The 24,257-nt window shown below is 38.6% G+C and overlaps 1 protein-coding gene across 3 annotated transcripts; it reads left to right on the top strand.

The window, feature by feature from the left end:
- The first annotated feature begins 240 nt into the window (after positions 1–240).
- fam163ab (family with sequence similarity 163 member Ab) lies at positions 241–24,136 on the top strand. 3 transcript variants are annotated; one of them, XM_042416876.1, is made up of 6 exons: positions 241–985; positions 20,475–20,568; positions 20,665–20,686; positions 21,071–21,185; positions 21,852–22,244; positions 22,781–24,136. In XM_042416876.1, the coding sequence occupies exons 4-6, from the start codon at positions 21,093–21,095 to the stop codon at positions 22,790–22,792; spliced, it is 498 nt and encodes a 165-aa protein (XP_042272810.1). In that variant the 5' UTR covers positions 241–985; positions 20,475–20,568; positions 20,665–20,686; positions 21,071–21,092; the 3' UTR covers positions 22,793–24,136. The 3 variants fall into 3 exon arrangements, with proteins under 3 accessions (XP_042272810.1, XP_042272811.1, XP_042272812.1); XM_042416877.1 differs by having other exon boundaries at positions 21,021–21,185; XM_042416878.1 differs by having other exon boundaries at positions 21,852–24,136.
- The last annotated feature ends 121 nt before the right edge of the window (positions 24,137–24,257 follow it).

The following is a 24,257-nucleotide window of genomic DNA, read 5'->3' as shown; positions in this document are numbered from 1 at the left end:
CTCTTATATGAAGATTCTGAACAAACTGTAATATTCAGGTTATATTCCCTATTCACAGTTTATGTGTCTGTAGTGATCAATAGTTACTTTATTATCACCTTATATAATATAATCACCTGATAGAAGATTTGAAGAAACACATAGGCTACAGTGTTATTGTACTTTTTTTGGCATTTATCATCTAAATCGCTTGTTTCTAGGGGCCACTGTAATGCCAAATGGGGAATTACAAGAAGTCATATTGTGATTTATGATTTGGTATGTGTGATAGTATCCCTAGATTCTGCTAAGCATACTTAATTGGCAAGTATGACCTCAGTGTAGCCTACTTTTTAAGACATCTTATCATTTCCTCTAATTGCAACCTTCCGCAGATATTTTACAGTATCCCTTTGAAATGTGCCGTAAGCATTAGAGTATTGGTCCTTCGCCAGAGAGGTAGGCTGGTGTGTTATGTGGGGCGGCTCCTCTCCTCCCAGACCGCCCAGTATCGGACTCCGTCATTTCGCCTTCTCGTCCCTCACTTGTTGGATGTGTCCGTTTGAATTTCTCTCTGTTTTCAAGCTTCCTGGTGGTTCTTTACCCTCTTGGAGTCTTGAGTCAACCACTGCTGTGAGTGAAGGTTAACGCGTTTTTACGCGTAAAAAGCGCTTATCCCGAATCGTTGTCCCCGTCCTTACCTGTTCGTTAGCTCTAGTTGCTGCGCCGTGATTATGCTCCGTTTTTCGGTATCTGCTGTTAGTGGCTTTCTCTGCAGGCGTCCCTCTGACCTCTAGTCTGTTGGTCCCACGGCGGGAGTGTTGGGTTTTCCTCTCGGCGTTGTGCGTTCTGGACCCCGGGTCATCCTTGGAGAAGTTCCGCCGCAGTCCCATGCACAGCGCTTCTCTGCTCTCCTCCTGCTGCGATAAGGATGCTGGTGTCTTTTCATGGTCAAACTCCACAGGATTAGCCCGAGTTGAACAAACGGACCATGTAACCAGATCAGGTATGTGCACTGATAAAAGAGGGTTAAGGGGATCAGATTTTCTGATGGTTTGCTATATTTGAGCGTTTTCAGATTCTGGATTCAAATGTCAGTGGCTGTAGTTGTATCTCTGACAGTCACGCTCAGTGTGAAGGAGTAACCCCCATTCAGTTACAGTGTCAAAAATGTCACATTGCCAAAAATCTGTGACTCCAGCTATCTTTCCACTTGTAATTTAACGTGAAATGTGCCTTTAAAGCTGCCAGAGGAGATGAAGTGACAGTGGAGCAGCTCAGCAGTAGCTGGACTCTTGGGGTTTTGCCATTTTGCTTCTGCTATGATCTTCTTTCACACTGGTTCAGTCTGGACTGGGTGGCCTCTGCTGCTGCTGCTGCTGCTGGCATTTGGGAGACAGCATCTTCTCTAATTGAAAAGATGATGAGCAGAGGAAGGCAGTGACTGGCAGAGGCTACAGCGGGGGTCCCTACTGGGGTCACCTGTATTATAATTACATCATGGGTATACTTTGGAAGGAAAGAGAGCAGTAGGTGAAGGTCTCGGTGGGTTGAACAAATCACTCACACTGCAGGGGAAGAGAGATTCAATTCTCACTGGGGCTGCTGGTGTAGAAAATGGTTTGGTTTAAAGTGTTTCTCAATATTTTAGACTGAATATTTATTGATAATCTGGATATAATTAATGGATAATTGTTTTATGTAAGAGATGCTAGACTTAAGAAAAATCTTCATTTCACTCAGCCACTGTGGAAAAGTGAAAGATATTCTTAAATTTCACCGTAATGACTTTAAATCTTAGGTGACATCTAATCCCACTGTACAATAATGATATATCAAAATCACCAAGGTTTGTCTCGCCAAAATTATTTTGTTCATTTTTCTTTTTAAATGAAGTAATTGCTGTGTGTTGGTTACTTTCATTATTGCTGGCTGTAAGAAGAATTCCTTTTTTATAGATACAGTGGACATTTTGCAATAAGAAATAAAAAAAAAACGTAAACTTCTCTAATCTTGAATGTTATTTTTTTGTAAATTACCAATTTAGATCATTACATTGTGTTTAAAATCTGTCTAATCACTTGGGATGGCCTGTGCAATAAAATGGTTGGTGACTTAACCCTTTGTTAAAGTCCCCCCCCCCCCCCCCCCCCCCCCCATTATATAATGAACAAATTGGCAAAACCACAGTTAGATATGCCTTTACTTTGTGAACATGGCAGCATAAGTACAGTATGTGGTGTGCATTGATCTCCCACATCAATACCCAGCAGCAGGTGCCGTGCTGCTCTGACCCATTTCTCACAGAGGGAGGCTGGAAAATACAGCTTGACTAAATAACTGTAGAACAGCCTCTCTATATCCCCCTGTCTCTACCCTACCACACACACACACACACACACACACACACACACACACACACACACGCTTCTTAATTCCTCCACCTCCAGTAGCTGTGATACAACAGGAAGTGGGCTGATTTCCCAGAGGAGTCTGCAGTCGGGGCTGTCACAGCTAACACAGCAGCAACAGACAAAATGTATTTAATACACAGGTTGTATAATGGTGTGCTGTGCCAACAGTTCAAAACACTGTGGGAAATTACAACTAGCTGCTAGCAACGTTTGGTCTGCCAGAGCTAAGTTGTTCTGTAACAGCCAGTCTGGCTGGGAAATTAAATATTTCATTAACCTCGCTTCATTTAGGAAACAGTTAGCCTAAGCAGCCTTATTAACCCCGACAAATCCTCATGACTCATCGTTAAAGCTGCTTGGAGATCGTTTCTATCACAAACTTATCTGATTTTCACGTTTTTGGAATACTGAGAAGATTTGACCCTCTTTGGACCGTCCAAACCTCTCAGACAAACTGTCATTATTCGGTGTTGTGGTTTCACCTGACAGCAGCGATATATTGGTCACATACACCCATACCAGCCTGTGGAAGTTGTATGTTATTAAGCAGTGGAAAAGTTGCCCCAGTGATGCTAAAAAACAAATCTATTGGCTAATGCAGACACCATTCACTGGCCTTGTGTAAATGTCAGTATTTTAAAAGTTTTATAGCTTCCATGGATAAATGTTCCTCCAACATTTTGAAGTATCTAAGTCATGGTCGGACAACTAAAAAATACATTAAAGAACCTCAAATTGAAGAGTAAGACACAGTGGTAGAAATGATGTCATTCTGTCAAACACATATGGTTGAATTTTGATGTTAAACATTTTTGTATCACATCCAGTCAGGACTGACATAAAGATCTGAAGGTTAGGTGGCATTTTTTGTGACCCAAGGCATACTGTTATCAAATTATTGCCAAAACAGAGCCCCAACATAATCTCTAAAGGACTTAAACCTCAAAGTAAAGCCATTCTTACCACGGGAAAGGCCTGTGCTCCATACATTCAGTCTGTCTTGCTTTCTGAAGGCAGACCACTGTACTTAGCCTACCTTTGGTTGTAAAGTCATGTCTCGGTTCCTCCTGCTGACAATCCACTCAATGTATTTTCTGGGACAGTATTCATGGAAGAGTGTTTTAAGTTGTGATAGAAGTGCATATATGTGTCTGTGTGTGCGTGTGTTTGTTGGGTTGGCGTTGGGGTGGGTAGGGAGAGTCTAAAACTGCCCAGGGAAAGGGAAAGTGTTTCAGTGTTTCAGGAGTGGTGTGTGAATTATTGAAAAGCCCTCAAGGTTTTTCTGGCTTGCTGGATCGGTATTTCTTGCCGTACAATTGCAAGTCGACTCTACTATAGTCACACATTAAAGGTGAGACGAGCTGTGTCCAAAACTGCACTGCAGCATTAGCAGGACAAGAAACTGAACTCCAATGTCTACTTCCAGATTCAGTCAGTCAGACCAGCTCATCTTAAGGTATACCAGCTAAAATGTTAGAGTAGATTTGGATCTTCAGAGTGTCTGGAAGAACACTCGGCCACTTTTACCGATGGATGTATTAAACAAAGGATGAGGAACCCCTTCGTTCCATTAAAAGCTGCTCCCCCATCACAAACACCGAAAAGTCTCCAGTTTCCTATGATGATTATGATAATGATTAACAATTAGAGTCTGTCTTTGGCTGAGCCTGGTTGACTTCCTGTATTCATATTTTGTGGCTTCTCCAAAGAGCCACTTGATAAATCTATGAGGTCATGACACTGGAGTAGGTAAGAAGATTTGTTGGACTTTTCTCAAACCTTTTTTGCTGTGTGAAATATTGGATAATTTGACCTCTGAGGGTGTGACTTATTTAAATAAAATCACTCAAGAAGATTAGAGGGAAAATCTGTCTTTGGTGGAACTGCTAAAAACCCATAAACATCTGAAGAATGACAGGGGCCCCAACTAGATACTACTACAATGTATAGGCTTATCATATGTGTTTTTATATATATCTTACAAAGCTGCAACGATAAGTCAATTAGTCGATTGTCAAAAAATGAATCGCCAACTATTTTAATAATCTAAATATTAAATTACATTAATCCTTAAACATTTGAAGGGTCCAACTTCCCAAATATTAAGATATGCTGTTTTCCTCGTCATAAATGACAGTTAATTGAACACTTTAACATTTTAGACTGATAGACAGAACAAGAAAACTGAAGACATAACTGCGGCCTCTGAGACAATGTAAATGCAATTGTAAAATATCACTTTTTACATTTCATATACTAAGGGATTAATTGACTTGAGAAATTGATAAAGTAATTTGAAGATTGAATGATAATGGAAATAATTGTTTGTTAGTTGCAGTCCTAATATCTTCTTGTAACTATAGCTGTAAAATAAATGTTGTGAAGTAAAAAGTACAATGTTTTCCACAGAAATGTAGTGCAGTAGTAGCAAGAAATTGAAAAACCCGAGTAAAGTACCTTAAAATTGTATTTAAGTGCAGTACTTCAACAAATGTACTTACAGTAGTTACTTTCCACCACTGCATCTATCGCCTGAGCTGGGATGGGCTCCGGCCCCTCTTGACCCTCTACAGGATCAGCACAATCCTAAAGACTCTTTTATTCTGCTGGTACAGTAAATATTCCCTCTTGTAAACAGTAAATCAGAATCTGAGCCACTTTTAGTAGATGCAAGGTCCCCGTTGCTTGACCCAAACAAAGTTACAGTCACAATTTTAACCCTTTGAACCAACAAGAGACTATCCTGCAAGCTCAAGAATATGAGCAGGTATTCATTTTTTTTATGACTAGCTGGCTGGGATCACAACTTGTAACTCTCACTGTAGCGTTGTGGAAGATGATGTGCGGCGTGTGGATGCGATCGTTGCTCTGAAGCGCAGCCAGGCTGGGTGAGGATGAGGCCAGTCAGAGGAAGGCTTGTTGGCAGAGCTGGAGGCCTCTGGAACAGAAACACTGTTATCTGCTAACGTAGCTCTACTGCTGCTGGCTGCTGTATCTGTGGTGACTCATCAAAAAAAAAAGAAAAAAACAGACACACACACACATACACATACAATCCAGACATAATCCGACCGACAAACATACGCGCACACTAAGACACCCTTAAAATGATATAATACTCTTTGACATTTACATACTCGCACACTTACGCACATGCACTGAGACATAAACACAGACAAATACAATATTCTGAATTCTTACAAAGACACACGGTGATAATGATGAACAAAAACACACTCTTTGCTTTTTATTACTATAAATCAGAGTGACATTTCCTTCAAATCAACAACCACATGAAATCTTTCAACTCATCCATAGATTTCCTGTCATAGACATTAATAATACATGAAAGCACTACATGGCAACATAACACAAATTGGAAATGTGACAAAAGCATGAGTCGGACACAGTTGCCCTGGTCAGATAAATAGAATCGCCCCTCCCAGTAGGAAACCTGTTGTTACGAGTTTGGAGTTGAACTAAGTCACCGGAGCTGAAGATCAATATCCACCACTCATGACCATCACACCCTTTTATTTGACCACCAATTTCAACTTTAAATAACCTCCTTTAGTCTTTCCTAAACCTTTCCTGCTGAGGAAACACTTTCTCTCACTCGTCATACTTTGAGCTTCTCATATTTGTCTTAAAATATCTTCTTTTATGAAATTTCAGCCCTTTGTTGTCACTACCCACCAGCTCCCCAACTTTGTTTTATTCATCACTGAAATGTGGAACTGATCCAGTAACGGCTCTTTTACACAAGCACTGCTTTAAGCTTAAATATAACATTTACACTTGCGGTGAGTTATTTTACTGACGCTCATATGCAGAGTGAGCTCCAATACTGAAAAATAAAAAGGTCAGAGGTCACAGGACCCAGATAATATTCCTGTAACCTGAAGTGAACATGGAAGAAATATGTGCTGAAATATATATTCAGATATGAATAAAACATGATGCACAGCTGAGGTTTAGCTGTAATCCCGCTGACTGAGAATTTCAACTTGAAATGATACATTTATTCATAGCGTTTAGGATCCGGTTCATTTACTCCAGTCTGCGTCTCTCACCTATCATCCTTATCTTAATCCACTGTTATATACAGAGTCATAAACATGAACTGATATGGTATACTGTTCCCCATAACACATTTTGCACAGTTAATGTTTTTTGGATGATTTTTACTGCAAAACACCTAAATTTCATATAGTATATTTCATAAGTTTCACAAGTATGTAATTTCTAAAGGATATTGGATATTGGATTTTATGAGGGCACACTTTAAAAACCTCATGAAATCGAACAGAATCAATTATTGTATTTTATATATGATATATAAGATGACATCTGACATGCATTTCACTAGAGAGGGTGTTTTTGGTCAGTTGTGAATACTTTGTGGAAAACTTTACATGCACAATAACGCCATAAAAATACAATTTTATATGATCATTTTAATCATACTGTGGTTATAATTAGTTTTTAGTTTTTCGGGGCAAGCAAAAGCCTTACACATGTTACCTAAAGTATGTCAGAGGTCACCAGACAGTGACTATCATGTGCTCTCAAAGGAAACAAAAGTGCATGCAAACCAGGTATTTAATGAATCCATGTAAAACTGAGAAATCAAACTACTTCAAACCACATAAACCTTGTAATCTATATATTTCCTGATGGTGTTTTCTGTGAATGCAATTGATGGTCTTCTGATGAAATGTGTGTGTGAGGAGGTTGTGTCTTTTCCTCAAAGACATTTATTTTTTTATTTATCTATTCCCTCCAGCTTACACCGAAGTAGAAATTTAAATCATGTCACAAGTTGCGTCTCTTTTCCTTTGCCTGAAGATGGCACCTGGAAAGTAAGCAGCTATTGTTTCTACTTGCCATCTTTATTTCAGTGATGCCATCTTTATTTCAGTGATTATGGACATGTCTTCAAAAACTGTGAGATTTGTTAAATTATCTCCTAAGTTTTACTGATGTTTATTTTTGAAAAACAGAGGTGACTCGTGTGTAATAATCAGTGAAAGTCTATTTACCTGAGAGCCACAACTTAACTAATGCAGGCGGAGGAGAAGAGATTTGAGTCTTTGTTTATCCTGCAAGCGTTTCCTCTACAGTGTGTGTCTGCCTGGTTGTCAGCAGGATGGCAGGATGGCACAGTGGATTTAGTTACTGTCCTGTAAGCTGAAGGTCATAGGTTCAGTTTTTTTTTAACAGCCAATTGTTGAAACGGCCTTGAATAACACACTGAAATTCATACCTACTCACTCACTGTCAGGCTAGGGGCGAAGAAGACAGTCTTCAGGCCAGTTTACTTCCAATTTATCTGTCCTGACAGTTGAGGGAAAGCCTCGGAAGGGACTGAAGGTTGACAAAAACTTGACTTTACAGACTCAGTTTTGACAGACTGATAAGGACGGTCATGTGTTATATTTACAGTACAACGTCAGGTCTTCCTGGATAGAAATGAAAACATAAACGTGGAAGTACTGTGCAGTTTGTTTGAGGTCTAAACTTTGGAGATCTTGAGAAACACAGCTGCTGCACTACTTAACATTAACTGCTGTGTCATTAATATCATTTGTATATGCTTAAAAGTTACCATCAATAGTATGTATAGTTAGAATGAAAGCAAGTAACTTTCAGAGGATTGAAAATGTTGATCACAGTAGTTAAATGCATCAAGCTTCATGCAAATACATGGTTGTAACGTTAATGGTTCAATTCCTTATGGGAGAATAAGCTCCTCTGCTCCTGAGCAAGGCACCTCAGTAGCCCTACCTTCCTCATTGCTGGCTTTGCCATCTGTGGCTACGCTCCCTCAGTTTATTAACTGTCACAGATAAAATGTCCATGTGAATGTATGCTAATGTAATATTCGTGGTACATTACTGCCTCAAAGATAGAAGCTGGACCATTTCATTTCCTTTTATGAGACTGGCGTGCTGACCAGCAGAATGGAGGTACAGTAATTACAGCTTCTCTGGCTGCCCGCTGCCCTATACCGGGGTATGCGTTCAACGATGCTGCACTGCTGCCAAGTGTGAAAGAGAAGCTGGCATATCGGAGGACGGCAGGGGAGGAGTTGAGCTGTTATAATGAAACCTCTGCAAACCTCATAAAGCGGGGGGGGGGGGGGGCACAGAGTAGTATGCATGTTTCATGTCAGGTCCTTCCTCTGCTCAAGTTCTTCACTGTGAATCTGTCTGAACTGGACATAAATTAACAGGAAAATCGATTCAAACCTTCTAGTTTGAAGTGTCAGTGGCTCAGTGATTAGAAATGTCCCTTTATAGCTAGATGCTGTAGTTTTTTGTTTCAGATTGATTTTGTACAGTCTTAACTAGCTTTGGTTGTGACTGCATGTTTGTCTGTCGGCATGTTCACCCTATGAATAACCCACAACCTGTTCAGGTTGCCTCTTTGCCTTGTAACCAATGCATACTGGGATAGACTTCCAATGAGCTCAGTGTATAATTCTGAAGTGCAGCTTTTTAGTGTAGTGGACCACCATTTATAAATGCTTTAAAAGTTGTAACTGATGGCTTTATTTATGATCAGTACATCATTTACTAATGCTTTATAGGTCAGTTAGAGCCCTCAATAAGAATGACTTTTGGGTTGCCAGTCTGTAAAAAATACCACTGGCTGATCTTAATCCTTCCTATTTGGTAAAAATGCAGTTATAAATGTTGGTGATCCATTAATAAATGCTCATGACTTTCTCACTTTCTAATAAGCCATCAGATCAGTAGTTATAAATTCTAATAAATCATTAATAAAGAGTTTTTAATCCATCTAGTCTGCAATTTTAAATGTTAATATTTTGTTAATTTGGTCCATGTCATCTATAGCCCTTTTGCAGAACCTGCCAACACAAAAGCTGTTCTTATTAATGGCTTTTAACTGATAAAGCATTAGTAAATTATTTTTTAACCATTAATATAGTCATTAATTACAGCATGTAAATCCCCCATAGAGGATGCCTTATTAGAAAGTGGTACAGATTGTTGTTAAATGGATTATGTCTACTGTAGGGCAGCAATTAATGATTATTTTCATTATAGATTATTCTGCTGATTATTTTCTTGCTTAATCATTGAATCATTTTGTTTATAAAATGTCAGAAAATAGTGAAAAATGCCCATTATAATGTCTTAGAGCCCAAGATGTCGTCTTCAAATGTTTTGTTTTGTCTGATTAACAGTCCAAAATCCAAAGAAATTCAGTTTACTATCATATATGACACATAAAAGCTTCAAATTCTCACATTTGAGAAGCTGAAACCAGCATTTTTTTCTTAAAATATGACTAAAATGGTTATTTGATTATCAAAAAAGTTGCAGATTAATTTTCTGTCGATCGATTAATCGATTAAACAATTAATCATTGGAGCTCCAGTGTAGCTCTAGCGTTGTTGAGAACAATTAATGTGTGAAAACTGATATTGTAATGATTCTATCCTTCTTCAATCTTATGTCTCCTCCTCCTTTCACCTTTCAAATCATTATCTTAAGTTGTTCTTATTGAAGTTGAAGTTGTCTCCACTGCTGCAGCCAGTCGTACTATTCCGCAAAGTTTTGTTAGCTGAAAACAATAATATCACACAGTGCCCTCCTCACATTGTGGTGCTGGTCTGCATTTAAGAACAGGGATGTACAGGATGTTCAGAAGAAATATTCAGTGTCAACCCAAATCAGCATAATATTATGGTATGGTAAATGATAAAAGAACACCAGAAAGACCCCGCTGTTGCAAAAGAAAAACAAGTAGGCAGCAGTTATGGACAACAACTTGTGCAGCTTTACAGTATCTTCCAGTTTAGCAGAGCATTGCTGCAGGCTGTCGTGGGGAAATGGACTGAGCTGTGTGCTCTTTTCTGGCACCAGTCTGCTTTACATTCATGTCGTCAAATCCTCCTTCTTGCAGTAGTTTATAAGCTCTCTGCTGCAGGATTTGTGCCTGTTGTGATTTTTAATGGAGTCACCAGAAAGCACTCCCAGACGCCAGGAGCTCCTTCACTGATGTGATTGGATCGGATAGATTTTCAGAAAATGTTAAATAATTATGCTGCGTCATTATGCGTTTTGTGTCGTGTCTGTTGTCTGACCACGCTTTGCTGCCATCAACCATTTATTAAGATGAGACTGCCTACTGTCATAGATTGTTTTAGTTTTCCTGAGCTACTTTCTATCAAATTACACAGTTGTGTTTTCTCCAATAATTGCGATTTAAAAAGTATTAATATTGCATAATTCATGCATTGAATGCAGCATTTTCACAAAAAAGAATATAAACAAACACAACACACAGGATGAAATAATAACTTTACTGAAATTGTAAACTTTAAGATAAGAGAAGAGTTGCAAGATTAAAAACAACGTAGTGTTATTAGAAAAGCAAGGTTAATCAAATTAAGACATATTAGAAGAAGAATAGAGAAACACTTGTGTGAGGTTAAACAAAAGCCTCATATATCTCTAAGTAGTGTATTTAAGCGCACATTTGATGAAAGCCCAATTCCCAGTTTTCCTTTGAGTGGGGTACAAACATCTAAAATATTGGCAGTAAATCTAAAAAATGTTAAGTGTTGAAATAAAACTCTGTCTGCATCCATTAATTCTGAGATTTCCAAAATTTGTAAACATTATTTTATTTTTTTAAAAACTTTTGAACACTAGCAGTGATCATAAAGCAAAAACATCAGTAGTTTTGATGGTAGAAATTGCAATATTAGTCCAAATAGTAGTAGTGTTAGGAGTCCAGTTGTCACATCGGCAGTAACAGCAGTAGTCGTAATAGCTGTTATAGCCATAAAAACGAGTAGAAGTCAGTTAAGACACTCATAGCCATCACACTTGCCTGGATATCTGTTGATGGGCCTTTATGGAAAGGGGTGAAATTGAATTTGACATGTGTATAAAAATTACAGACGGACCCAATGAATCTTTCACTTCCCATGTGAGTAAAGGTACTCACCACATCTTGAGTCACAGCGAGTGCGTAGAAAGGCTGAATCAGGAGCTGGCAGACTCGAGTACAGTAGCCTGTATAGCTGCATAACAGCATAATGTACACCAGTCATAAATCTGCCAGCACTGTATACGGCATCAGAACATGCTCCAGAGTGGATGGAGTGAAAGACTCAAACTGTGTTCCAACTCTCTGTCGTCCTATCTCTCTCCATCTTCACGGCGACGAAGCCGTTTTATCGCCTGTATTGATCATGTGCTTTTATAGGGCCAAGAGGATCATTCTGGGGAGTGGTTCCTCACATTCATTGCGTTCTTTGCCCCAAATGACCTCGAGCAAAATCAAGTAATTGAACTAAAATGTTCGGTGTCATCAATCTCTGCCCACTGGGCCGTAACTGCTGCGACAGCTTAAGAGGGAAGATGGACTAACGGTTGGTTGAGCTCCTGTAGGTCGCACAGTACATGAGGAAGGTTTTCAAGGTCACACCTAAGTGTTTGCATCCAGGAAGCTAATCTACTTATCATTTGGAGCTTTATGCTGTCAAAAGCAAGTAGTTGTCTTGTGAAATAGTGATGGACAGTTTTTTATTTTGTAGTAAATTTTGGCATGAGGATCAAAAGGTTAGATTGGATATACAGTATATATATTTAAGTCTTATATCTTGATGTGTCCTTCTGGGTCTACTAGTACCACAAACGTATGCTCTCGTAGCACTGTAGAATTATTGGCATCAAACATCTGAACAGATTTATTTGAAAACACTTTTCAATGCGTGGCAAAACCCCTTTCAACCATTAATTATACAATATACAGTAATTAATTGATGAATGGCAATATGGTGAATCCACAGTAATCCTACAGGAGATGTTTTAAACATGGAACACAGTTTTCTATTCAAGTTTTAAATAGTTACTTAAACACGAAAATAGCAAGAAAGCTGGGTTACAACTGTCCTCTCCTGGTTGAACAGCTTCTGAAAAGACGTCTCCACTCTGTTTGATGACATCATACCGAAGATTTTAAAGTTGTCTGACCAAAGTGGGCAAAAAAATGTTCACGTGCCCAATGGGGAGGCAACTTTATCTCCGTATAACTCTCCATAGTGTTCACATGCCAAATGGCCCCATGACCCCCCCACCCACCACTTCCACCACCCAACACCCCACTTTGGCACTTTGGTTGACTTTTAAATGTCTGTCGGTGGTGGGAAGAGACTGAAAGGGAGCATCTAGTTACTCTTTAAAGATGACAAGATTTCCACCAGTAAAAATTTAAAATTTAAACTCAATTAATTTAACATACAGTTAAATCAATCCAATGTAGATATATTGGGATATAGTGGGATTAACAACATGGACACAATTACAAACATACAGTTTTAGACGTACAGACTGTGTTTCCAGTAATATCTCTTCAGCACCAAGGACAGCTCACATTCCTGTAGAGCAGAGTAGACCACCCAAAGTTTTCTAACTGATTTTATGTTTCCAGTGAAACTTGCTGCATGTACATTTCCCCAGAATTTACAGTTAGAGATTCTCTGCAACCACCAGCACAAAGGAGCTGTGTACAGTCAGCTGTTGTCACATTACAACATTAAAAACTAAAATCAAATAATCCAAACAGTTATCCCTTGATTTAATTTGGAGCCACCACTGTACAACATTAAGTTTCCCAGTGCAGCTTCAACAGATTATGTGCTTTTTGTTTTGACATTTTACCCATGATTCTACTTTTACAGTGAATAATCTTCATGAAGAAGAAACACCACATTTTCTAAACCGAAGCCCTAAATTGTGTTTACTTCACACCCACGCATGTAAACAAACACGTACACACATGCACACACACACACAGACGCCCACACCCGGCCGCAACAGAGACGTCGGAAAGAGAAAGCAGATAGAGGAAAGCCTTTGGAACGCCAGATAACAGGATTAGACAAATTACATTTCAACTGTGACCATGAATCCCGTTTGGATGCGCAACTTGTTTTCTCTCTCTGTACAACAGCAGCCATAGAACTGTGGCGTGAGATTACAAAATGGTGGTTTTCCAAAATAATATGTGCTGAAATTTATCATGAATCATTGCTGAGGTCAACACCTGAAGTTGTAAGGAATAGAAAAGAGTTTACAAGAAGTATGGTGAGTTTTTTGTCGACAATTTAAAAATATTTATATCCAGTTAATCAAATTGTCTCAGGCACCCCTCCCAAAAAGAGAAATCAGAGGAAAAAAAGAAAACAGAAAAGCCACAAATTAATCAGAGCATTTTCAGAGCCAAAAAGCACCAGTTTGTCATAAATAAAAGAAAACCAGTGAAAAAGAGGTGACAATGTGTCCTCCCATACTTTATGTCTATCACAGAGAGGTAAAGTATGGTGAGTTTAATGGAACAGATGAGCATACATAGAGATATACACATTCTCAAACTTATCTTCAAACACTGTCTTGTGCTATGTGGTTTCATTAAGAGCACTTCAGTTCCTCTCCTCCGGGCAACCCTGAACAGGATAAACAGCTGGAGAAGGAAGTTTGTTAGTCTTCCACTTACCTCATCCACATTTTGGGGGTGTCAGAGCGTCAATATTCAAGGCAAAGTAACCTTGTAAAGGCAGCCCACAGTTTCCATTTCTGTCATTTCTGTCTGTCTGACAAGGCCATGGATGAAAATGCACTGAAAGTACAGTCGATGACTGACAGTTCTCTCCTTCACTCGAACTTCAAGATGAGCACCTCCCAGACCTGAATGTAATGCCCACATTCAGTGCTAGGCTGTCTTTGTTTGGCTTCTGATTCTAAAACTGCAAAAACTTGCTGTCAATCTTTTTTTTTTTTTTAAACTATCGACCGAAATTATTTATTTAGCATTGACTGAGTAACATGATACAGTTAATTAAGTATTTGTCATTTTAAATTAATAACACTAGTTTAAATAGTTGAACATAAGTTTCAGAGTCATGATTTAAACACTCTCTAGTGTTCACTAATCTGGTACCTGGTACCAATCAATTCTCACTGGATGTTTCTTTGAGTTAAACCGTGTATTGCAAATGAGGGTTGGGTACTAAGAACCAGTTCTTAATTAAAACCGACTCTGAAAAAATAGGTACTCATTAAGAATGTATTTTTTGACTCTGCTTATTAACTTCTGCTGCTGTGCTTTCATCTACATTGCCCAAATGTCAACACAAGTATTTAAAATGTGAACGAGAGCCAAGATTGATCAGCATATTCTCCATGAGGATTGCTAAAATCTAACTATACCCAACCCTAGCAAAATAATTTGCCCTCAAGATGTAGACTGGCTTTATGTAGCTTTGTCACAAGCTCACTTCTGTACCCTTCAGACAAAAAGTTTAACATTATGAAATAGTCATGTTACTGTAGGAACACCTTCAAGAGATTTTTTTTACCTGAATGGATTCATGAACGTCTAAGCTTTTGAATGTAAAATTGTCCTGTATGTTTTAAGAACTAAGTAAGAATATAAGCATTTATTTTTGAAAACTTGCATTTTGGACGTTTCTTGGCCGATACAGGGACACAAGTCTTGGGTGAAAACCTTTATCTCCAAAATGTGAACAACTGAACCAGTCTCACTTTTAGCTCAACAACAGTGCATTTTTTAGGATTTGGTGGTTTTTGACTGGCTTTGACACGCTGAAAGTTCACAATCCCTCATCGATTTTTATCCAACTGAGAGGTAGTCATTTATTCCAAGGAGCGAGCAGGTTTGTGTCTTGCTAAAACATACCTTATTGGGAAAGAAACATTGGAACGTCAAACCTGTGGCATTTATGTTACAAGCTGGATGGCGTTCGTAGTGTGTTGAAAGAGGCACAGACTCACACAGGCTGAACGCTGGCCTGAGCAATTTAAGATCCAAAGAATCAATCTTGTAAAAATCCTCCAGGGTAGTCAAGGTCCTTCAGATGCTCCTGAAGACTGATGGCCGAGACTCCAGAGGGAACACTCCATCAGAGAGAGAGGGAGGCAGTGAGGTAGCTTGTAGATATTCTCATTACTCTGATTTGCCAAAGACAGCGTCTGGGAAACCTGCAGTTAAATAACACGAAGACAGACAATATAACTCATAGGATAGAGACAAAGGAAAGCACTAACAGAAGTGGGTGAAATGAAGTGCCAACAAGCTGATACAACAGGCTGATAAAACCCACAATAATGTAAAGACCAATGATTGCAGATGTAAATGCTTTTAAACATCAACACAATGTACTGGAGTGCAGTGTATCATACCATCGCTTAATCTAACATAATGGAGTGTAACAGAGTGTAGCATTTACAGTATAGCATAACAAAACATAATGACTCATATCATAAAACATAATGTAATGTAGCAGTTAAATGTAAGATATTATAGCATAGCATAACACGTAATGCAGTGCAGTATAACTAAATATGTAGTGCACCATAATGCAGTCTATCATAGCCTATACAGTATGTAACGTAATACTTTTACGAGTTCATCTGTTTTTTTACTTGAATTTTGTTCTCCCAAGTGTCAAAATGTTCTATTCTCTGCAGTTAACAATAAATATGGTCCTTTTGTGGCGAGGACACGTCATAATATGCTAAAATTGTATATCATTATACTCTGATATAGCCATTTTTTCGTTTTGCCCTAACAATCTGTCTATCCGTCAATTTGTAGTGACAGTTGGTATGAGAAGTTAATGTTTCTCACAACAAATCAAAGAAATATGCTGATTTAATTAATACTTGTTATTTCTGTAATTTGACTTACAGCTGCGACTTGTGCAGCTGCAAAGACGCCATCTATCATTTATCAATGTTTTTTGTGCCATTTTTCTGTAGCTATTTTTTATTTTAAAAAATTAAATTTTTTCAATTTCATTTTTGTAAAGGTAGCTAGCGAACTACGTAGGAAAATGACATCTCCATTCTTATTCCCACCTACAAAGCTCTGATTTGACAATTGTCTCTCCAACCAAGGAAAACAGTCATGAATGAGCACATTCAAACTGAACAAATTAGAAATACGGACAGTGATTCAGGAGTCTGGAAGCAGGCTACTTCCAAGTAATTAAAACAAAAAAAACAAACCAATAAAAAGTTAACACTTTAACTTTAATTGTCTCTGTAACTTTTTGAGTTGTAAAGTAAATGAAAGTTTTATTATATGATTTTCACAATTTTTTTTTAATTTACAAAATAAATACAGATTTTTAAAAAAGCTATTAATGAATCCTTCATATAAATGTAACATAATATGCCATTAGTATGGTGTAACATATTGTAATGTGTTGCAATCAGATGTAAGAGTTCACCATTCAAAAACATTAGCACCGCTAACAACCTCGGGATACACATAAGCTGACCAAGATGACTGACAGGTGTCAGAGTGGAGAATTAAACAGTGATAGTGGGATAAAAAAAAAAGTACTTTTATGCCACAAGCCAAAATGTTACAGATACAGTCTTTAAAAAAAACCCCAACAACTTGTCCAAAAGTAATGTATTATTAAAATGTGCTGAATCCAGAAGTTCCAACTTACAAGGTGAAATACCAAATGGTCTCTGGGTGGATTTCATCACCAGTAGTGTTCAAGTTAGCTGAAAAGATAGTTAAGATGGGTTTGTCAGTTAGATGGAAATAAAAAGTCCTCCTGGGCCTGGAAATAACAATTACATGAGTTCTTCTGCTTCAAATGTGTAGGACTTAATCAGACTTTATAAATACAGTACATTACACAACAGTATCGAGTTGAATTGTGGATTAGAAATTTATGGGGAGCGTTGAGGTTCATTTAGTAGATGAAATGCTGCTAAGTGCTGTGAAGACCCTGCTGTCTGTTCGAATGGATGTTTTATTAGGATGTCCTCATTTCTTTGGTAATGCATGAGTACATGTTTGTCTGAGTGAATACAGCACTGTATGTGTGTGTGTATGTGTGTGTGTGTGTGTGTGTGTTAGAGAGAGTCTTATCAGTATACAGGGCTCTTCAGGCAGTACGGGGGATTGAGGGCCACTCTAATCTGGACCCAATAGTGACTGATCCAGCTCTCTTTTCGTCTGTGCTCAGCATGCGTGTGTGTGTGTGTGTGTGTGCTGATGCAGATATCTTATTTTCCTCTACAGTTTGTCAAATGAAGTGAACTCGGATTAACTGAAGCAGCAGGTCTTTCTCAAAGTGCTTGCAGAGCAACATGTAAACAGGAGAAAACAAATCTGTGTGTGATTTTATGTGTCTGGGTAAAGGATGACACGGTGACAGCGGTGACTCCATTTCCATTTCCTCCATGCCGTACAAGTCACAGGGCAGGCATTAATTATGAAAAATAGTTTGGTGTACTGAGTCTGAGATTGCACGCATTGGAGAAAGTTATGATGAATGATGTTAAGAGGAGTCTGTCAGCTGCCATCCCGTTTGGTCTCCACAAATAATTGAAGGGTAGTGTACTTTCTGACAGAAACATGGTTTATGAGCTCAGGGCCAGTGTAGCGGTGCGGATCGCCGCCTCTGGGAGCAGCGCCGCCTGCTTTTCTTCTCCTCAGTGGAGAGTCTGAAAGGCACTTTCAGCTCGTTGTGTTTTTAATGAAGAAGCCCATTCAGATCCACTTACACCACTACATATCATCAGACAGAGATGTTCAACATATCTCAAGAGTTATTGTGTAACGCAGTTTGGCTCTTTGATTTTTTTGCTGAACTCACTTCTCTTTAATCTCCCTCCGCTGCTTCTACGTCAGTTTGTTCCTTTGTCCAGATTTCATAAAAAAGTACCACTTATTACATCGTAATTGTGTGTTTTGAGTGTTGTGCAGGCTTACTAAATTGTTAGAGGATCACTTCACCATCAATTTTACACATGAAGATCAGTTTACTAGTCATGTGGAGCACAATTGATAATGTCTTCTGTGGCTTTGACACTGCTTGAGAGAATAATTGCGGTGATTAAATCAATGGTTATCTCACTCTGGGATTGAAGACTTCAATGTTTTTTGCAGAGAGCCTACGTTACAAACTGGGGGCATTTACCATGCAGGGAGGACCTAATGAAAGATTTGTTCTTTTTTATAAATATATATTTTTTGACATTTTATGCCTTTAACAGATAGTGAAGGTTGAGAGACGATAGGAAGCAAGGGGAGAGAGACATACGAGTATGACATACAATAAAGGTTTGGTGCTGGAACGGAGCCATAAACATTGGGGTTATGTGGCATGCGTCTTAACAGGTAGGCTACCAAGCTGTGCCAACCTGATGAAATTCTATTGAATTGCATCATGGGAAGTTTGGGATCCGGTGATTTTTAAGCTTAATCCTGCCTAGGGACTAAAATTCAAGATATCTGAACCTCTACTGCTTTGATTTTGACCTCTCTTTTTAAACTCTGTCTATTGCAAGTGGAAGCACACTACTAAATTGCTGGAGTAGCCCTTTAAATTTCTTATCACAGATAGCAATAAACCAGTACAAAAGTAAAAAAAAAAATATCCAAAATTGATATTGATGTAATTGTTTCAAGCTTATTATTTATTCCCTGGTAGTACACAACAACAAAGGATGTCAGTATATAGTATATTAACTGACAAGATCATACACTATGAAATATAGGGCATTGTCTCTGGCAGGAAGTGATGTAATGTATCTTGCGGTAAACAACATGAACAGGCTCAATCTCATTAAACTGGTTTCTTATTAAATCTGGATTTTATTGACACCTTGCACCACGATAAACTGACTGAGTTCATTTATCACATCACATGTGCAGAACAAACAGTTCTCATGACAACATAACACACGCTAACACATGTCAAGCAGCATCTTAATCATAAGTGACAGACTGAGAAATCAGCTCATGGTGCAGATGTGCTTTATGTGAATGTGTACACCAACCTCCATAAACTGTTTCTGTCTTTCTTCCACCTTCCTCCTTACATACAATGCTTCCTTTCCTCCTCCCTTTCCTGACACCCCCAACCTATGCAAAAAAATGCCTCCCCCGTCCACTCCAATCATTGGTTTGACGAGTTTTTATCAGCAGGAATAGATTTCACTTCACCTGGACAAGCCTCAGCCTGCATTAAAACCCCTAACCAACAGAGTCCCTCGCTGCTAAATCACTTTTACAGCTGCTATCCCATAATGCCGCACATGCATGTGTGTGTGCGAGTGTCTGTTTGTGTGTGTATGAGTGAGTGAATGGGATGGACATGTTTAAGTTGTGCAGCAGTTGGAAACTTTGTTTTTCAAAGTAATTCTCTGCAAATTTTTTTTAAGTATTATGAATGTTGGTTTATTTTCTGTGTGAATGCAATAGCACAGCTGACCTACAACCTGTTTAGTAAAGAGTATCCATTTTCTATTCCAAGCTCACTGGTTACACTTTCCTATTGAAAAGGAAGCGATATGTTTTAGAAATAATACATTTTAAGATGTGCTTGTAATAAACAGAAAGACTGGACAGTTAGCGCAAATAATGATAATAACCTCAGTAGACTATGAAAGGAAAACAGCCTACAGAAAATTAAACTTCATTAACTTCCTCTCTTCCTCTCTTCCTCTCTTCCTTCCAGCATTTCCTTTTTACTTTTCTTTGGTTGATTACTTAGTTTCCTCTCCTTTCCTCTTCCTTCCTCTTTCGGGTCCTGTCTGTTTTTGGTGGCACCTGGAAGTTGCTCAATGTCCTCCTGATCAGATTCTTCTATAATTGTTTCATCCTGTTTTTCCATGCTGTATTTCTGTAATTTTGCCACCTGGGGTCTATTTTGGTACACACATCTATTGCATATTTGTCCATCCTAGAAGAGGGATCCCTCTTCTGTTGCTCTTCCTGAGGTTTCTTCCATTTTTTTCCCTGTTCTTTTGGGGGGAGTTTTTCTTTATCTGAATCAAGGGTCTAAGGATAGAAGATGTTGTATTCCTGTACTGATTGTAAAGCCTTGGTTTGTTGGTTGGCTTGGTTTGTGTGTCTGTGAGAGATTTTCCGTTCTCTTGGTGCCACCTTGTGGAGAAAAAGGTTCAAAGCTTCATGAATTCAACTGATTGAATTTCTGTTCTCATTTTCTGCTTCCTTCCTTCCCTCCTCCTTCTCTTTTTTCCTCAGAGATACAATGTGTCTGTCCAGTGGTGTGACTTCATACCTTTGACCTCTGATTTGACTTCAGTTAACCTTTACACCCCTCGAACACTCTTCTGATGTAAGTCTATCCATCCATCCATCCATCCATCCATCCATCCATCCATCTATCTATCTAATCTTTAAATAACCACCTCTGTTATCTCTCGGCTTTCAGGTGTTAAGCAACTTTGCAGAACGTGAGTATAATAATAATAATCACAACTACTAACATAAAAAACATATGAGTATTTATGATTGTAATTAAATGTCTGTTTCTGCTGGTGGAGGAGGGAGAATATTTCAGTTATACAAACTAACTGTTATAATGTCTGTATTTAACTAATTTACTGTACAATATGCATGTCATCTTTCTGATTTTCTCCATGTAATTGTAGAAAAGCCTTTGACTTTTGCTCTAGTCTGTTAACATACAATTTAGAGGCTCTATTTTCCTTCAGATTATACCTGATCTCTGTTTAAAGCTATACTGGCCTACAGTATGTGTGATTTCAATAAACTTCATATCTTTAGAGTGGAGAGGAGGCTTTTGTTGATGATGTCCCTTCCTGTTCCTGTGTCAGAGTTTGATGGAGAGCTGGTCGGATGACAGCTGGAACTGTTGTCATAACCGGAGGAATACTGGCCACAGTGATACTTCTGTGTATCATAGCTGTGCTCTGTTACTGTAGACTCCAGGTACTCCTCTTTATGTGTGATTGTGTCAGTTTTATAAATGTGTAAATCCCACACTAACAGAGATATGAGACATGACTGTAATTGCTGTTAAACATACTTTTATCTCTTCAATTTGCAAGATATAAAGATATAAAGATTTGAAGATATAAAGATACTGTAATTAGACAATACTGGCACCAAGAAATTCTTGTTATTTCAATTATTAAAACTTATAGTTTTCTGTACTTTATAATTCACAGTACATTAGGCAGTTACTGTACTTGATTTGCCACAGCAAATAAAATAATTCACAAACGAGTGTGTGCACAATTCTAAACCTCTATCTAAACTAAGTTAGTAATTTATTTGCATATTCTAACTTGAAGACTTATTTTCTTGTAGTTTTAATAATAAAAACTTCTACCTGTTCTCGGTGCATTTTATCATATTGTAGGAATGTTGTAGAAATGGGGGCTACTATTTTACAAAAGACAGAAAAGGCAGATAATTGTTCTAATATCAAGAAGATGAAAACTGAGTCTTCTAAATTCTTGAAATATTTGTATGGAGTGCAGCCTGTCTAATAACTCAGTGAGGTTGTATACTTTGTATCAGTGTTTGAGACCTTAAGAAATTAAGTAAGAGACCTTAATTACACTTTTGCCATACCAACAATTCTCTTTGTAGTACTACTGCTGTAAGAAGAATGGGTCTGACAGCGGCTCCATCTCTCAGCAACACTTTGCCTGCAACGCCTGCAGTGTCCCCGGCCTGGACGGGTCGATCATCACCCCACTGTCCCTGTCACCGCCAGAGCCGCCTGGATCCTCCAACCCCTCAAAACCTACAAGGGGGGGGCGCAGCTACTGCCCTACCTGCTCCCCCTACGACTCCCCCTTTTACATCCGTACCACCGATGAGATGCGCAATGGCGGAGAGCGCATCACCTACATGCCCACGCACTATGAGAACCAGGCGCTGGCGATGCCGCTGCCCGCCGTCCGAGGCTCCTTGCTGAGGGATGCCCAGCGTAGCAGGCCACCCGATTTCTATACCAACACCCGAGCCATCAGCACCGAGGTGTGACCACCCCAAACCGCCCCCCTCCCCCAACACCACCACCCATACGTACCTACACACACACACACACTCCTCACTCTCTTCACTTGCACACACATCTGTACCACCACTAACAAGACCCACAACAATGATAGTGACACCTACTGCAGCTGTCAGTGGGGACAAAAGGCCACTGGTACATAATCACGTTTATTTAGGGTTTGGGGTTTGGGGGGGATTAAAAGCCAACTGCTGAAGACTAAAGTGTAGCAGGGATTATTTTCAGACCTATTCACTTTATACGCATAAAGTTTTCATGTTCACAAATACAGTAATTCTGTTATTGACATTAGATAAAACTGTAGCTATAAGTTTGTTGGATGAAGAAAAAAATTGAGAGTATGGTTGTACACTGTCTGTTGACTGTTAACTGTGTCTTTACTGACTGAGGGCTATCTTAGATAAATTATGATTTTCCCTTACTATTATCTATCTATAACTGCCAAAAAAAGACAAAAAAGTAGTATGATGAAGCAATTTTTTGTCATGGTTTGCAGAACGGAGACTAAAATGGGTTTGCAACAGTTACAAGGGTAAAAGAAGAAAAAGTCAACACCCCCTCTGTAGTTTTCTGGATCTCTGGAAGCATGCTAGAGCTACAGGAAGAGGTTGGACAACTGAAGCTTTCTCTATGCAAGGTGTTTGGCAAACTACTGCAGCTCTTCATCTCCAGTCATCTCCTTTCAGCAGATTTCATCTCATCATGTAACTTTATCAGTGGAATATCGCGAGCACGGTGCATACCCAGTGAGATAGTAAGAAGCTGCACATGTAGATAGACCTGCAAGCATTTAAGGCTGGATTGTGGATTGCTTAAAGCCTCTTAGGTTGCCAGGTCCAGCACTGAACTCCTTGTTTCTCTCCTAATGTGTAAACTTGTAAAGGAGCAAAGACGCCTGAGTCCTACAAGGCGACATCGGCAGGCCTGAAATGAACTGAGTGAACTTCTCTCTACTGACAGTAATGCAAAAAGTCTGAAATGTAAATATTAATCAGAAAGCAATGAACGCATCTCTTGATCCCGTTGTGTTCTTGAAGGATTTGAACATGATGTATTTTGAATGAAGGAGTGTGATTTACTAGTTTGTGCTATTTTGTCTACACACTCCTCCTATACTCCTGTACTACTCTCATGTTGATACTTTGAAATGCAAATAACCATGTTTTTCTTTTCAAGTTGTTTTTTTTTTCATATAGTGAGAAAGTCAAAGTCCACATTTATGTGAATTAAACTGTTTCACAGTGCTCATTTTCTACATGACACCTACCCAGCATTGCTTGCGATACACAATAGTATTTCCTGTTATATTTGTCTTATTTGTCTGTGAACAGCAGGACTCAGTGATGCTGAAAAAGCAGTGCACGGTGTGATAATGTTGGATAATTTTGCAGGATTTTCAGACAGGCCTAGTGTTATTCTTCAAAAATGCTCTTCCCAACCTCTTTTCAGCAATGCACAACATAATTACAATTTAATTGAATAATTAAATACTGCAGTGCCATTACACAGTACACCTTCAAACCTCTCAAGACTATTTCACACCAGAATATATTGTTTTCCTTGGATGAATTACAAACGGCAAACAAGTGTACAGAGGACTGGGAAAAGTTCATCACTAAAACTCAACAGGTTTTATTTTAGTGATCTAAATCATGTCAGGACTGTCACTGAAAGACGATTCAGTGGAATAAAACCAATGTTTCTCCATGTTGTTCTCATTGTCACAGATAAGGAATAAATGTCATCATTCATTTATTTAGCCATTGTATTAACTATCTATTTTACTACTTATGTAACTAATTATCTTTAAAAACAGAATAAAAAGATTTTTAGAATTGTGGGTGAAACAGAAATCGTACATGATAAATATGAAACAGTAATATTTGACAGTGTTAACTTTTGACAATTAAAGATTTGTAACTGCTTGAAATGGCTTTTTGTGTGATTATTGACAAAACTACACATACTTACAC

This window comes from Thunnus maccoyii, chromosome 7, assembly GCF_910596095.1.
Source record: "Thunnus maccoyii chromosome 7, fThuMac1.1, whole genome shotgun sequence".
In the NCBI taxonomy this organism is placed as follows: domain Eukaryota; kingdom Metazoa; phylum Chordata; class Actinopteri; order Scombriformes; family Scombridae; genus Thunnus; species Thunnus maccoyii.
Note: the sequence above shows the minus strand (reverse complement) of the source record. Positions and strands in the feature narration are given on the sequence as shown.